This window comes from Solanum tuberosum, unplaced genomic scaffold (assembly GCF_000226075.1).
Source record: "Solanum tuberosum cultivar DM 1-3 516 R44 unplaced genomic scaffold, SolTub_3.0 scf00669, whole genome shotgun sequence".
Classification (NCBI taxonomy): domain Eukaryota; kingdom Viridiplantae; phylum Streptophyta; class Magnoliopsida; order Solanales; family Solanaceae; genus Solanum; species Solanum tuberosum.
Genome location: NW_006239620.1, coordinates 29591 through 46278, shown reverse-complemented (window position 1 = coordinate 46278; position 16688 = coordinate 29591). Strand labels below are relative to the sequence as shown.

At 30.7% G+C, this 16688-nt stretch overlaps 3 protein-coding genes across 4 annotated transcripts in view; all 3 read left to right on the top strand.

Annotated features, from left to right (window-relative positions):
- Positions 1 to 974, top strand: part of LOC102595319 (mitochondrial outer membrane protein porin 4) — an 11209-nt gene extending 10235 nt beyond the window's left edge. For both annotated transcript variants that reach the window (XM_006366894.2, XM_006366895.2), the window contains exon 7: positions 391 to 974. In XM_006366894.2, coding sequence (XP_006366956.1) covers positions 391 to 697 — 307 coding nt within the window. In that variant the 3' untranslated portion in view covers positions 698 to 974. The remainder of the gene's footprint in view (positions 1 to 390) is intronic.
- Positions 975 to 4064: 3090 nt separating this feature from the next.
- LOC102594991 (4-coumarate--CoA ligase 2-like) lies at positions 4065 to 8204 on the top strand. The gene is made up of 5 exons (XM_006366893.2): positions 4065 to 5242; positions 6335 to 6533; positions 7418 to 7631; positions 7714 to 7816; positions 7906 to 8204. Exons 1-5 carry the CDS (start codon positions 4175 to 4177, stop codon positions 8035 to 8037), a joined length of 1716 nt encoding a protein of 571 aa, XP_006366955.1. The 5' UTR covers positions 4065 to 4174; the 3' UTR covers positions 8038 to 8204.
- A 1498-nt stretch (positions 8205 to 9702) lies between these two features.
- Positions 9703 to 12346, top strand: LOC102594660 (60S ribosomal protein L7-3). Its single transcript, XM_006366892.2, has 7 exons — positions 9703 to 9772; positions 10118 to 10300; positions 10390 to 10487; positions 10567 to 10624; positions 11395 to 11474; positions 11581 to 11683; positions 11911 to 12346. Exons 2-7 carry the CDS (start codon positions 10127 to 10129, stop codon positions 12124 to 12126), a joined length of 729 nt encoding a protein of 242 aa, XP_006366954.1. The 5' UTR covers positions 9703 to 9772; positions 10118 to 10126; the 3' UTR covers positions 12127 to 12346.
- Positions 12347 to 16688: the final 4342 nt, after the last annotated feature.

Genomic DNA, 16688 nt, shown 5'->3' with positions numbered 1-16688 from the left:
GGGTGGGGGGGCTCTTGGGAAAGAAGGGAAGGTGTGGGGGGATGTGCCTTGCCCTTTTGGCTCCGGACTCTTGAAATCTGCATGTCCGGGATATAGCTCTCTATATGGTGCTTTGCAATGAGGGTTTGTAATTGGAACTTAATTCCATTTCTCATTTGTTTCTTGAGCTCATAAAAAGTTGGTCAAGATTAAGTGTATGACCGAGAATGCATACGATGGCTGAAACACTTCAATTTTTATTTTCCTAATTGATGATGTACATCAGCTTTATTCATTCTGTCAAAAGCAAAGTTCATTGAAGATTTAGCTTGTCCTTTCTGCATAATACATGGAAAATTTAATTCACACATCTCAAGTATCTATTCTGCTCTTTTGTTGCTATCCATGTAGAACGGATAGGGGACAAGCTGTGAAGGCATCATATGTACACTCGGTAGATCCAGCAAATGGAACTGAAGTCGGTGCAGAGATGATACACAGATTATCTACCTACGAGAACAGCTTCAGCATCGGGAGTGCTCACAAAGTTGACCCATTAACATCATTGAAAACTAGATTTTCTGACAATGGGAAAGTTGCAATGCTTTGCCAGCGGGAATGGAGGCCAAAGTCACTTATTACTTTCTCAGCCGAGTATGACACGAAGGCAAATAATTCAGTACCCAAGTTGGGTCTTGCCCTTGCTTTGAAGCCATAAAACCTGCACTCTCTCTAATTCAACCAGTTTTACTTTGGTAGCTTGACTTTGTTAAAATTCTTTCAGAAGGCCTCAAGTGTTGCCCTTTACATCTTACATCATTTTTTTTGTTTGTTAAGATTCATATAATGATGATAAATTTGAAAGAATATGTTGTTACAGTAGCATTGTTGCATAAGCCTTTTCAAGGTTTACTGACTTTCTATTACCTTGAAACTATTGATACCATGTATTTTTTGGAGAATGAAATATTTCTGATGCTTCGCGTTTTTCGCAACATTTTGTTGAGCTTAATCTTGCTTCCAACTTCTTATGATGTAGATTTTTGTGTAACATGCACTATTTACTCTTTAATTTGCTGGAGAAAAATTAGGTGATGAGTAATATAAAATCAAGTTAACTTCATATTCAACTATATGGTTGTAGTTTTGGTTGATAATGATGTATGGTTTGTTATGATAGAAATGAACTTTGTAGTTAACGTCCATAATGACATATAGTGATATTTGGTGAACGCCTCAACTAGCTTCACATTAAATTTATGGCCGGTAATGTTTTTGAGCTGATGGTCTATCGAGAGCTGTTTTTCTATCTTACTATTAAGGGTGTTCACGGGTTGGTTTGGATCGGTTATTGGTCAAAACCAAAACCAAACCAACTTAATCGGTTTTAAAATTATCAAAACCAAACCAAACCAAATATAATATACATTTATCGGTTTCAGTTTGGTTTGGTTTGGTTCGGTTATTCGGTTATTAACCATACACAAAAATAAAAGAAACAATTCAATTAAAATGTGAAAAAAGTGACAACAATCCATTCAAAACGAAAAGTAGTTAGAATAACTTAAATTACTAAACTTTCAATCACTAAATTTACTATCAATAAAGCTTTAAAATTCACTATATTGGCCTAGAAGGAAGAGACAATAACATTTTCAGTCCCACAAAGAATTGTCATAGACACTCATATACATGAAATCAATAAGATAAATGTTTCATCTTGGCATTTTTGCTTTCAATAAGTAAATTATAAAGAAATTTTAATGAAAATATGTATAAGATCTTTAAAATTGTTTATAAAAAGAATATATTAAGTATGTATATTAATAAAATATATGTATATAATTCATCGGTTCGGTTCGGTTATTTCTTCGGTTTTTTTCGAATAAAACCATAACCAAACCAAATACTATCGGTTTTCAAAAATCTAAAACCAAACCAAACCAAACCCAAGTAAAATCGGTTTTATTTTATCGGTTTGGTTTGGTTTTTCGGTTTGGATCGGTTTTTATCCAAACCGTGAACACCCCTACTTACTATGATAGAAATAAGATTTGTGTACATATTTTTGGATCACACTTGGATATGTTACTGTTGTAATTTTTCATGATATGGTATAAATTTCAATTAATCGAATATTTTAGAATTTAGAGTACATAAAACAGTACATCTATATTGGAGGTAATTGAAAGGAAATAGACAGCTACCTTAATTAGTAGCTCAAGATTAAATGACTAAATTATTGTTTTAAGATAACATTTGACAAAGAAAAAAGAATGCAATTAATTGGATAATAAGTTGTGGTGCCAAAGTGAATTACTTTTTTTTTGTCCAAACCAAAACCAAAAAAGGAAAAGAATATTCAATACTCTCTTAGTCTCATATTAATTATCAACATTAATAAAAACATCAATTCCAAAATATTTATCAATTTACAAAATCAAAATAGAATTAATAACTTTTTTTTTCCAATTTCCCTTAAAATTAATTATTTTTAAAGTAAAAAATATTAATTATATTGTTAAGAGTTAAGAGTAAATTAGTAAATACATTTCTTGTTTATGATTTTTAATAAGTCATGTAAAATAAAAATGTAACAACTAATACGAAACAAAAGGAATATTATTATTGTGAAACTTTTGGTGCTCACAACACTAAATATATGTAAGTTAACAAAGAAAACAAAGCATGCAAACAAATATATATAACTATTTTTAGTATGAAAGTAGGTATGCTGTACCATTTGTTACATTGTGTATAGACTTTTTCAAAGTTTTGACCTAGCTAGATTTAATTTTCTTTCATATAAAAACACATTATTATTATTATTATTATTATTATTATTAATATATTACAATATATGTTAGTGTATTAATATAAGTTATGTTTTTTTCTAGTCATTATGTTAGGTGAACACGTACACTTTTGCTAACGTAATATCTCCACATGAACTTCTATCTAAAAATGCTTGTTGTTACACGTTAAATTACACTAATAATATCAATATCTGAATCGTCCAAAATTGAATTACGAAGAGCAAATCATATATCTTAATATGGTCAAACAAGTTAATGGATTCAATCTTGATTTGTTTCCAAATATAACCCTTGATTAGTATAACTATTAACTTTAATGAAGAAAAAGTTTCTATTCACGTATATATGGACTTATTATAGTATCATATTTTTCGAAATCAATTTTGATTTACAACCAAATTGTAATCTGTGTTTATAACACATAAAGCGTTGAATTTGCAATTGTTTGGATATTTAGATATAATTGATTGCAATAATTCAATCGTAACCATAAGAATATACCATATTAAATTCTTTCGACAAATATGGATGCACTATATAGTCTGCTAAACACTCTATCTAATGTCGAGGATCATACGTTTACTTCGTTTTTAAAATTTGATATGCGAAAAATCGTTATTTTCACTAACATTCTGATTAAAAAAAACAATTTAATTTGTACCCTCTATTATTACTATAAATTGTGTATAATAAGTATATTGAGTTTAAGTTCTATACATTAACAATGCAAAAAAATATACACATAATCATATTGCTTATTAGGTATTTACTGCTGAATATCTTAATAAACATCAATTGATAATATAATAATTAACTTTCTATATCATATAAATTTCACTCATAGTGTAAACACAACTTTATAGTATTAGTAATTACGTAGTTTTCTATTCTTTTATGTTATTTTACTATATGTTGCTTTATTTTGTAATTCGTATTTTGATATTATATTGCCATTTTTTTAAATCCTTTTATGAATAACTTTCTTTTAAGTCGAGGGTCTATCGAAAATAATTTCTCTAGTCTCTATCCATAAGCATAAAGATGAAGTTTGTATACATCTTATTCTTCCCGAATTCATTTTATGAAATTACACCAGTTATATTATTTTTGACGTTCTAATATATATAACTTAAATGCATAAAAATAATGAGCTGTCCAAGGTAGCTTATCCACTTTTATATGCTTTTCTAAACCATTTTTTAACCAATAGCTAATCCATTAATTTACTAGACCCCTCTACCATCACCTAATCCTCTTGCCTTTGTCTATAACTTACCAATTCCCAAACAAACCAAAGTTGAATGTAAAGATTATTCATCTAAGTTATACCTATAAGCCACCTTCTCTTTTCTCTCTCTCCAAAGCAAAAACAAAAGATTATGGAAGAAATGATCAACAAATTAGAAATTAATCATCATGATCATGATGATCAATACATTTTTAGATCAAAACTTCCTAATATTTACATCCCAAATCATTTACCTCTTCACAAATATTGCTTTGAAAACATTTCTCAATTTAGTTCACGCACTTGTTTAATCAATAGTGCCACGGGTGCGACATACACTTATGCCGATGTTGATCTTACTGCCAAAAGAATCGCCCTCGGGCTCCACAAACTCGGTATCGAACAAAGAGATGTCATCATGCTCTTACTTCCGAATTCGCCCGAATTCGTGTTCTCGTTCCTCGGAGCATCGTTCCGAGGCGCGATTAGCACGACCGCAAACCCGTTCTACACTCCGTCCGAAATCACGAAGCAAGCGAAAGCATCGAACGCGAAGCTCATCGTAACACAATCTTGCTACGTCGATAAAATCAAGAGTTACGCTGAGGAAAATAGAGTTAAAATCGTGTGTGTGGACGATTCCTTGCCGTTACCCGATGGATGCCTTAGTTTCGCGGAGTTATTGTTAACTACTACTCATCAATCTGACGAAAACAATTGCACTGATGACAACATCATTTTATCTGATAGTGTAAAAATTCTTTCTGATGATGTGGTGGCATTACCTTATTCGTCCGGTACGACGGGGTTACCAAAAGGAGTGATGCTAACACATAAAGGACTTGTTACAAGTGTGGCACAACAAGTTGATGGTGAAAACCCTAATCTTTATTTCCATAGTGAAGATGTGATCATGTGTGTTTTGCCATTGTTTCATATTTATTCTCTCAATTCAATTTTGCTTTGTGGATTGAGAGTTGGTGCAACTATTTTGATAATGCAAAAATTTGAGATAAAAGGATTAATGGAGTTAGTGGAAAAATATAAAGTAACAATTGCACCATTTGTGCCACCTATAGTATTGGCTATTGCAAAAAGTCCATTGGTAGATAAATATGATTTGTCATCTATAAGGATGATAATGTCAGGGGCAGCACCAATGGGAAAAGAGCTTGAAGATACTGTTAGAGCTAAATTGCCTAATGCCATACTAGGACAGGTAAAATCCTACAATTTTTTATTTTATTTTTTTATATAATTTTTTAAAAAAACAATATTTTATAAGTTTTAATTTCTAGTGTTATAGAAGAATATTTGCACTCAACTATATGTATATAGCCGGCCTAGTGATTGAGATGGACTAAAAGAATTAAGTAATTTCGTTTCATTTTTCTAAGTTTTGATAGACAGATTTTTCTAGTAGCTATACTTGAGTTATTAGGTACCTGAATTGAAATAGTTGAGGTGTATGCGCGAGAGCCATGGCTCGAACACCATCATCATAAAAAAGTTTTAAGAGAACATAATATTTGTTTATGGTGTAAGAACACAAACAAATAATTAATAATCTAAAAATTAAGGTAAATAATATGCTATAATAAGTTGAAGCACACTTGTGGTATATATATTTGTCCTGTTTCAATTTGTTTGTTTGATTTTAATTTGACATAGAGTTTAAGAAAGTAAGAAAACGACTTTTGAATCTTGTGATTTAAACTTAAAGATATGTAGAATATACCAAAATATCTTTTAATTTTCTAGTCTAAAACATGTCACGTTGAAAATTAGAATTAAAGAGTTGTCAAAAGGGGAAAGAGACATTTTTTTTAAAAAAAGGGACAAAAAAGAAAAGTAAGACAAATAAAGAGTGAGTGTATATATATACATATATTTTATATTAACATTGTATATTAGTTAAGCTTTACAACTAAATAGATCTGGTTTGCGAGGAGAAAACAATGATAGGAGGGCGATCTATTTAACATTCCTATGTACATTCTTTTATCATTAATCTATCTCGAAAATAAATGATACATTTTTATATTTAGAGATAGTTTGATTTTTACCCTTTTATTTTCCAAGTTATAAATCTTATTTTTATGGATCATTATAATTTTCATTTAGATGACATGATAGTACTACTATTGTCAGTGTATTTTATTACATCAAATGTCAATTTTTAACAAACAAAACGGCATTTATGGCAAAAGACATAAATAAAGCTAGAAAAAGACCAAATCATGTGCAATTTGGGCTAAAGTCTTTAAACTAATGTTATGACTTATTGTGATATACACATTAAATTGAATAGGGATATGGCATGACTGAAGCAGGCCCAGTATTATCAATGTGTTTAGCATTTGCAAAACAACGGTTTGATGTCAAATCAGGTTCCTGTGGGACAGTTGTTCGTAACGCCGAGATGAAGATCGTCGATAGCAACACCGGAACACTGCTTCCCCGGAATCATGCCGGAGAAATATGCATTAGAGGTGATCAGATCATGAAAGGTGATATACGCGTTCGCGTTAATTCTAATATTAAGTATATCGATAGAGATCATAGTCAGGCCCAATAATATTAATTGACCTAAAAATTCACTTTATTGTTGTGTTTTGATCCAAGTATAATGAGACCTAGAAGTTTTCTGGCCCATTAAAATACAATATATGGGCCTTCAACAAATGTTTAGCCCATGTTTATTGGCTCAAATATGAAATGTTTCTTTTCCAACTCCATTTAATGCAGAGACTTACCTAAATCCCATTAGTTTAGGAGCTAATTACTTTGATACACTTTAGTTTATAATTTTATGTATTTTACCAGATTTTGATGCCTCCAAATACATGTATCTCATATACATGAGGTCATATTTAAGTGTAATTTGTTCTAGATACATTGTATCCAAGTGGATTCGTATGTATCTGAGATACATAGCAAATCTCGCTCACCTCCCTCCCATCTCGCTTGCCACTCTCCCAAGTATCTAGTATCCCAGATACATGCAAATCACTCCAGATACATATATCTAGTTTGTATCTAGTGTGATTCGCATGTATCGGAGATACATACGAATTAATCTCGCTCGCCTCCCTCTCCAATCCCGCTCGCCTCTCTCCCTATTTTTGTGTATCTGGTAGTAAAAATACATGTATATAAGTGTAAAGATATGTAGGAGACTCTTAATTAGTGGTGAGATACATAATATTATGATAGTATAGGTAATAATAGTATATATGGTAATGATATATGCCCAATTATGCAGTTTTTCCTTTAATGTATTGATCGAACTTTTATATACTGACAGTGTGTTTCCGCACACTCTCTTTTCTATTTTTGTTGCATATAAGTTTATACTAACCTAAAAAATTTTCGAATTTTCGAATATGAATAGGATATTTGAATAATCCAAAAGCAACTGAGGAAACAATAGACAAAGAAGGATGGTTACATACAGGTGACATTGGATACATAGATGATGATGATCAAGTGTTCATAGTCGATAGATTAAAAGAATTAATAAAATACAAAGGATATCAAGTGGCTCCTGCTGAATTAGAAGCTATGCTTATTTCTAATCCAAACATTATTGATGCTGCTGTTGTCCCGTAAGTCGTTACGATAAAATTAGTTTATGAAAATATACATTTTTTTAAAATTCGAATTAATGACCTGTCCATTTAATTATAGGATGAAAGATGAAGTTGCTGGAGAAGTTCCTATTGCATTTGTAGTGAAAGCAAATGGTAGTAATATTACTGAGGAAGAGATTAAACAATATGTATCCCAACAGGTAAATATCATTTTTTATTAGTTCGTTTAAAAATATATATTTAGAAATAATTTAATCATACGTAACTAATAAAATTATGTTGCATACAGGTTATATTTTACAAGCGAATAAATCGAGTATTTTTCATAGAAGAAATTCCAAAAGCTCCATCAGGGAAAATACTTCGAAAAGATTTAAGAGCTAAACTTGCAGCAGATTTAGCTAGTTCACTTTTGTTATAGAATTTGTTTTTAGATATTCTATATGTTTTTTGTTTCTTTTAATTATTTCATGATATATAGGAATTTGTAAAAAAATATGAACCAAATTTATATGCTTATAATTGTTTGATTTGTATATTGAACCAACGAAATCACTTTTGGCTATATTGACTATGGTGTTTTTTTTTTTGGGATAGCATTCCTCTTCCTCTTATCTCCCTCCACTAATGTAATTATTTATTTATGGCTTAATACATAATTAGTTTTTTAAATTTGTTGTGATATTCACTTAGATACTGAAATTAAGTCTTGTTCCAACTGAACACATCAACTTTTAACACCCTTTCGATTCATGATTCGTCCATTAGATAATTAAATTAAACACATAAAATATGTCATCTTCTTTAAGTATAAGCATTAACATCAAGTAGAAAACGCATGAAATTTTATGGCTAATTGAGGTGAATGTATATAACTAAAGAAAATAACATAGTATTTTATATGGTTAACTTAACTATTTCATAGACATATGAGAATACACAATTTTTAAAATAAAAATACCCTAGCAAATTTATGAAATTGGTTATGTATTAAGTTTTTTTTTTTGAAAAGCATATGCCTATAGGATATACAATTCACACATTGCATACTTAAGTAAGATACTGTGATTCAACTATATTTACAATTGTATATCACTATGAATACAAAAAAAAGAAAAGTCAATTGAATAAATTTACTATGCATATAACTGTTGCAACATAATTTTTAAAGGGAAAATTATTAGAATATGGACCAGTGAATATCTTATCGAAAATAATCTCATGTGACCTTATAACAAATGAATTCAATTTCTAAAGAAGTATGTCTTACTAGATGTGTTCGTTTGAGGTACACAAATTAAAAACTTAACTCATTTAAAGGTCAAAATATTCAATTTTAATACTATGTTACTCCTTCCATTTTAATTTGCTTTACATATTTTGACTTAACTCGAAATTTAAGAAAGTAAAGAAGATTTTTGAATCTTGTGGGATAAAATTAACGGAAAAAGAACAAATATACACACGAGCTTTCAAAAAAGCATACATATACCCTCAGTTATACTTTGAGGTTGTATATACCCTTACCATCATACTTTTTAGTCATATCCTTTTACCAAATAGAGAGACACGTGACAACATCTTAACAATTTACCCAATTTTGTAGGTAAAAAATAAAATAAAATAGGTTATATTGTTAAGATATCACCACATGTTTCGGCATTTGGTGTAAGGATATATAAGGCTCAAAAGTATAACGATAAGGGTATATATAACCTCAAAAGTATAAATAGATATGCATACAATTTTAAAAGTTAGGGGGAGTATATTTGGCCTTTTTTCGTAAAATTAAAAGTATGTGTAATGTACCAAAATGAACTTTAATCTTATGGTCTTAAACATACTATATAAAATGGGGAAAAAGGACAAATATATCCCCAAATTATCGTAAATGATATGTAGATACTTTTCGTTATATTTTTGGTACATTATTACTTCTACCGTCCAAAAACTAGAGCATATATTGTCCTTATAAAATGGATAATTTTGAATGTTGGAACTAAATTTGGGCCTGATTAATTGGGCCACGTAGAGGCCCAAAAGTAAGAACATATTCTCCAAAAACCCTACTACATAAATCAAATGAACTTAGCCTCAGCTAGTTCAGAGAAGGAAGAACGCTGCAGAGAAGAGACGCCGCCGCAGGAATCCATAGGGTAATCAAATTCTCGTCTTCGCTTTATGTTTTGCTTATGAGTTTATCAATCTTTTGAGCATTTTAAAAAAAAAAATCATACTTTTTGAGCTAAAGGAAAAGATACAAGGCTTAGGCGTTTTGGAATGGGCTTGTGTATGAAGTTTAAGCATTTGATCGAATCGTTGATTTGGGGTTTTAGATAATAGCCTTAGTTTTTGATTTGTTGAAATGGGTTTGTGTCAAAAGCTTCAATTTGTTTGATTCTTGAAATTTTGTGTGTGTGTGTGGGAGGGGGACGTGGTGTTATCTTTTTTTTCTGTTCAGAGTATTGCTGTGTTTCTAAACTTGTATTTTTGTGCTGTAGATTAGAGATATGGGCGAGGGAGGTGTAGTTGTTCCAGAGTCGGTATTGAAGAAGCAGAAAAGGAATGAGGAGTGGGCTCTTGTAAAGAAGCAAGAGCTTGCAGTTGCCAAGAAAAAGAGTGTTGAGAATCGCAAACTTATCTATAACAGAGCTAAACAGTATGCGAAGGAGTACTCAGAGCAGGTAATTTATAAACTCAAATGTTTCAGAAAATGATGCTGATTTTTTCCCTCTGTTAATGTGGTATTTAAGAGTTTGTGTTATGCATTTAGGAGAAGGAGTTGATCCGTTTGAAGCGCGAGGCACGATTGAAGGGAGGATTCTATGTTGATCCAGAGGCTAAGTTGCTCTTCATCATCAGAATCCGTGGGTAAGATGTTGCCTGATTGTTTAAATCAGGGATTTGATGAATTGATTCTTTTTTCTTGACTGTCATTTTGAATTTTCAGGATTAACGCAATGCCCCCTCAGACAAAAAAGATTCTGCAGCTTCTCAGATTGCGGCAGGTGAGTTATTGATGTTTCCTGTCTAATATATATAAAAATCCGCAAGGGGATGCTTATTCAAGTTTTTAGCTGGCACAAAAAAATGATGATCTACTTTATGTATTATTGGATTATATTTTCCTTTCTCTAGTTTCCATGCCACTCTGTAACTTTAAGTGATTCAATCTGCTCAACTTGGATGTGGACTGCACCATTATTATGGTCAGTTACATGTTGTTTTCAGTCCGAAAGATTTAGAGTAGCATTTCAGCTTCCAATTTCATCTATTTACATCCATGCCAAGCTAACCTTTGACATTCAACTTGGATGGAGGAGTTGATTCATTAATTTCATTTTCTAACATCTAGGCTTTACATTATTTAGTCGATTCATTCATTACACTTTCTTATCATGTAACCTTGCACATACTTTTATCTTTTACCCTGTGATAGTACATGATTGGACTGCCATTTTACTTTGTACATCTTTTACTTTTTGTGGTTACTTCATGATTTCCACTAGTGAGTTGTTACAAAGACTAAGTTGTGTTGCGAAAGGACATACCAATCTCTGTCCAGGCATTACAGCTATGCTCTTGTTTTAGATTGCTTGTTCTCTTTTCTTAGATCTTTTCTGAAGATACGCAACTTGCTATTGAATTGCTTTTAAACTTTTGTACATGGAATATTTATTTGGTTTTCTCTATGTAAGTCTCTCTTATTGTTCTTGTTTTAGTACTTACCCAGCTCATTTTTGTCCGTCTAATGAGATGACTCTTTGCTATATGACAGATCTTCAACGGTGTCTTCTTGAAAGTTAACAAGGCCACCGTGAACATGCTGCATAGGGTTGAGCCATATGTTACATATGGGTATATTTCAATTTGTTTTCTAATGCGTTGTGTCCTTCTGAGATTGATTTTGATTTCGGAGTTCCTCGATCTGTTATTGATTGATTGATCTCTTTAATTTTCCCAGCTATCCCAACTTGAAGAGTATTAAAGAATTGATCTACAAACGAGGTTATGGAAAGGTAGACAAGCAGAGAATTGCTTTGACCGACAATGCTGTTGTTGAGCAGGTTGGTGCAAAGTATATTTGAGATTCATTCATAGTGCCCTATCAAACATCTCTTTAACATAATTCGTCTGGATATTTCTTTGGCTATAATATATGTTATAAATCATAACATGTAGAATTGATTTCGAGAAGAACTTGGTTGTTGTAAATTCAAGAATCCCCCAAGCTTCAAACGAAAGGATACCCTAATCTCTACAGCTTTTTCATCACAATGCTCCCATGTTGTAGGTGTTGGGCAAACATGGAATTATTTGCATCGAAGATCTCGTCCACGAGATCATCACTGTGGGACCACACTTCAAGGAGGCTAACAACTTCCTATGGCCTTTCCAACTCAAGGCACCTCTTGGTGGACTCAAAAAGAAGAGAAACCACTATGTTGAAGGTGGTGATGCTGGAAATCGCGAGAATTTCATCAATGAGCTCATCAGGAGGATGAACTAAAAAGCATTTCTCACTAAGCAACAGTTTTGTTTCTTTAGAAGTTTGTTTTTGGTGTTTTGAACTGTTTGTAATATTGAACTAGACGCATTTCTGTCTGAGGTTAAAAATTAGTCTTTGATTAAGTATACCAGTTGCCTCTGGTTTTCTCATTGTTCAGTATTAAAATGGAAGTGTGCTTTGTTCAATTTATATTATGGTTTCTGCCATTGGGTTTTGAACATTGATATTCTTACTCCGTTTCAATTTGTTTGTTTTTGACATAATACCCTGTATGAGAAAGTGCTTGAATCTTATATTTGACTGTGACAACGGCGTGTCAATAGCTGCTTGCACGAGACAGAACCTCATAAGTCCTTCCAAAATAGCCTATTTTTAAACACCTTCAAATCTTGTTGTTCCAAACCAACCCTTTCACGCCAAGTTTGATATAGTAATTTCAAATCATGATTTCATACAACATGATTTCAAATTCTAATTTCATATCACATGAACACGAGCCATAGAATGCTAAGCTGTTATCCCAATTACTCTCTCTATCTCAATTTATGTGACTTACTTTCCTTTTTAGTCGGTCTAAAAAAGAATGACATATTTCTATATTAAGTACAATTTAATCATAAAATGTCTATTATATCCTTAATGAAATGATTTACAATCATATAAATTTCTATCATTCATTTTGGACCACAAGTTTTAAAAGTCTTCTTTTCTTTCTTAAACTCCGTGCTGAATCAAACTACCTCACATAAAATAGGATGGAGGGAGTAATATACAATAATCATTAAAAGGCTGAGATGTAAACTCACTGACATTATCTAAAAGAATTCTCTTAATTGAATATTCTGAAAACTCTGCTTTTAATATTATCAATTGAGCTGATAACCCCACATATGTCAAAATTACGAATTGATAACAAGCAGACATGTGATCACCTCGTAGATATTAATTTATAAACTGGAAAAACGTTAAAAAATGCACTTAAATTATATAAAATAAATAAAAAAATGCTCTCAGTTGATAGTTTGGTCTAAGAATCTCCGTACTTTCAATAGTTTGGTCCAAAAACCTTATTGCTACTTAAGAAAATAATGTACTATATTGTACTAATTTTTTTTAATTGTTATCTAAATAAAAATTAATGATGGGATTACAACATAAGTAATGTTGCACCATAGATATTTATCAAAATAATTATGATCCGCCGATTAAAAAATACAGAAAGTTTGATAAATATGAAAATAATTATATTTCATATAACATCGTGTCATTATTTTACAAGAAATGTATTCAAACTTAAATGTATGAGTTTGAAACAAATCAATATACACACTCAATGATGTTATCATGTAGATAGAGTCATTCAACACATTAGTTTGAGTTCATCTTGAGAAGTACTAATGAGGGGCTTAATCATAGTCGCCATTAAAATTGTCCGCATATTTTACTTAGACACCTTAATTTAGTCTTGTAACTATTAAACACATAAATTTTAACAAATTTATACCTATTTGACATAACATCACAATTAGTTGAAAAATAAATATGTGGGTATTTCAAACACCTGTAAATAACAAACATACCAATAAAATGATGACACATGACATTGGATCCAACTTTTAAAAAAACTCTATTTAAATAATCCAAAATGAATTTTAAGAAAATAAAAATCTATTGTTTTGAATTAACCTCCCACGCCACGTCTTCTTTTTCAAGACCTATTTCCATAGCCATTCTTGTAGTAGAAAGTATTATTTTCAATAGCTTTATGTGCCTAAAGAGAGTGTAGCACACATTTTTTGACATGTCAGTATTTGTGTCTTATATGAATGACTTTTGAATAAATAAAGTGTTCAATAGGCACAAAAATAGATTGAGGTGTTCAAATAAAATATGCGGATAACTTTAAGGGGATGCATATGACTTAAGCCGAAAAGAAATATTTTAAAATAATGACATACATTGAATTTGATAGGCTTAAATGAAGTATTATTTATTAATTATAGTTCATATTTTTTAGTTCTATTACCGATGTTTTAAACTCATATATAGTACTATACTGAGAAAAGGATCAAAATTGTCCCTTATCTTTGCCTTAAACTCAAAATGATCCTTATCATTTCATATGGAGCACTAATAGTCCTCCTTCTTTGTAAAAATGGTGTAGTTTCAGTCTTTCTAACATTTTCCGTCAATTTACAACGTTTAGCTCCTTTTTCTCCATTCCATTAAGCAACAATGAAGGTTTGGTTAATTATTAAGGCCACCAAATGAATTAATTTTGAGTGGCAGGATCCATTGTATTCACAATTAATATCACCCTCATATATTGGCTCCATTTATCCATTTACAAATTTACTAAAAAAATACTTAGATTCTCACTTGATGTCAGGATATTCATATTGGTGTCCAACTATGTTAGAATCGTGCCACGTAGAGCTTCATTTGGTTCGTATACCGAGAGCTCGAATATGAAACCTTTGGGTAAGAAATAAACATTCTTATCCACTACACTACATTCTTTGGTTGTATAAATTTACTAAATCCTTTGTCTAGAATTCCAGAAACACGCTTCAAGTTTAAAACAAGAGCTTGTTAGTATCAATTAAGCATACAATTATAATTTAATAATTATTATTGGGTTATGATTACTCGTAAAGAAAATTCATATATCCTTATAGAATTGATAATATAAAGGAGGTAATGATATCGAAGAAATATTTTTATCGTGCACGCATACTAGAATTGATAGTTGGATCTGCTAATTGAAAAGTGCTTCCAACAAGAAGTAACAAATTCTATATACAAGCTATGATTTGCTGCTATAGCTTTGACTCCATTTAGGGATTATATCTACCCTCTAGAACGATACGAGTAGGAAATACACAGAACAATTAATGTTTTAGGCTAATTTTTTTAATTTAATTTAATGCATGACATGCATATAAGAACTTTCGTTGATGATAGACGGAGAATATTTGATAGACTAAAATTGTACCATTTTTACAAAGAAGGAGGACTATTAGTGCTCCATATGAAATGACAAGGATCATTTTGAGTCTTGAGGCAAAGATAAGGGACAATTTTGGTCTTTTTCTCTACTATAGTAGTGTATTATACTGGTTGAGGTTGGAATATATATATATAACATGGTATACCTTATTGTTTAGTCAACGACATACATAAGTCAACATAATTTTGTGTATACTTTCATAATGAATTGTCATTATCATCACAATCTCCAATTGCTAGGACCAATATGGAAATTTCATTATGAGATAATCATTTTTTTTTATATTTCATTAACTAATTATCAAGTTCCTTACCTTTTTTATTATGATGGAAAGATAATAAACATTATTCCTTTTTAAGCTAGTAATGGATGGAAACAATTTAAATAAGTATAGATTTTTTTTAAATTAAAGTCAAAGATCCTTAACTATTTCTCACAATATAAATAACACCAACACCATCTCACTTATCACAAAATACACTTTAACTCTCAAATATTTGTACTGAAATATAAGCATGGCCATCAAGAGTGTTTCACTTCTTCTTTTTACGCGCCTTATACTTTTCATAGGTATTTTTAACCTACATTAATTAATTTTTTTTATGTTATCTCAAATCATTTTCAATTCTCACATATTTTGGCATTTTAATTTTGGACCTAATATTTTAAAATTTAAATTGTTTTTTCATGATAAAAATCTAAATGTCTAATCGATCAAATTTGTATCTTACATCCATCTTTTTATAATTGTGCATCTATCATCTCGAAATTTTGAATACGTCTCTGTTTGTAGGTTGCAATAATATAGTCGATGCAGATGGAAAGTGTTGTTTGGATCACCCAGATATAAGTCCATGTATAGCAGGGAAAGATGATAATCCAGAAAACGATGGCAAATGTTGGAAATTTTGCATTGATTCATGTGAGCGTGGAGGAATTTGTAAAACAGTCGGACAAAAGACTTTATGTCATTGCACATGTTCGTAGTTTAATTTCTACAAAAATTTAAATATGAAAGTTATATTTACATTTATTCATTAAAGGGCATTTTCGTCCTTTTCGATGAATCATAGTGAATGTTTTATTTCTATAAAATATGTTTCTTTTTAATAGTATGAAGTTCAATGAATTTTCTTTTGAAATAAATTTAAATTTATTCCTCTTAAGGTAATTACGATAGGAGTTAGGAATTTAGTCAATAGAATCTGTTCCATTTGTTCCAAAATAATCATTCAACTAAAAAAAGGTCTATTGAATAAGTTACTCTTTCTAAGTGTTCAGTTTCGTATTAATTTATTTGGTATATTTTAACTTGACATAAAATTTAATAATAAAATGAAGAACTTTAAAATTTGTGATCTTTAATATGCCATAATTTTGGTGGATTATAAGAAAGAAAAGGAGTCTGATATACCCCCATTTTACCATTTAGAGCTTATATACTTGTTAAAAAAATGAGTTCCAAAATTTTGGGATCGATTTATTTAAACATTGTCAAAGTGACTTTTTTTTCCCGTTGAAATCCACCGCATTTGTGAAGAACATGTTTGTA

What these genes read in the sequence shown, in the direction of transcription:
- LOC102594991 (XM_006366893.2), top strand. Translation starts at nt 4,175, where the DNA reads ATGGAAGAAATGATCAACAAATTAGAAATTAATCATCATGATCATGAT. An exon ending in AGGTGATCAGATCATGAAAG is followed by an intron (nt 6,534 to 7,417) that starts GTGATATACGCG and finishes GAATATGAATAG; the next exon opens with GATATTTGAATAATCCAAAA. An exon ending in ATTGATGCTGCTGTTGTCCC is followed by an intron (nt 7,632 to 7,713) that starts GTAAGTCGTTAC and finishes ATTTAATTATAG; the next exon opens with GATGAAAGATGAAGTTGCTG.
- LOC102594660 (XM_006366892.2), top strand. Translation starts at nt 10,127, where the DNA reads ATGGGCGAGGGAGGTGTAGTTGTTCCAGAGTCGGTATTGAAGAAGCAG. An exon ending in CGAAGGAGTACTCAGAGCAG is followed by an intron (nt 10,301 to 10,389) that starts GTAATTTATAAA and finishes TTATGCATTTAG; the next exon opens with GAGAAGGAGTTGATCCGTTT. An exon ending in GAGCCATATGTTACATATGG is followed by an intron (nt 11,475 to 11,580) that starts GTATATTTCAAT and finishes TAATTTTCCCAG; the next exon opens with CTATCCCAACTTGAAGAGTA.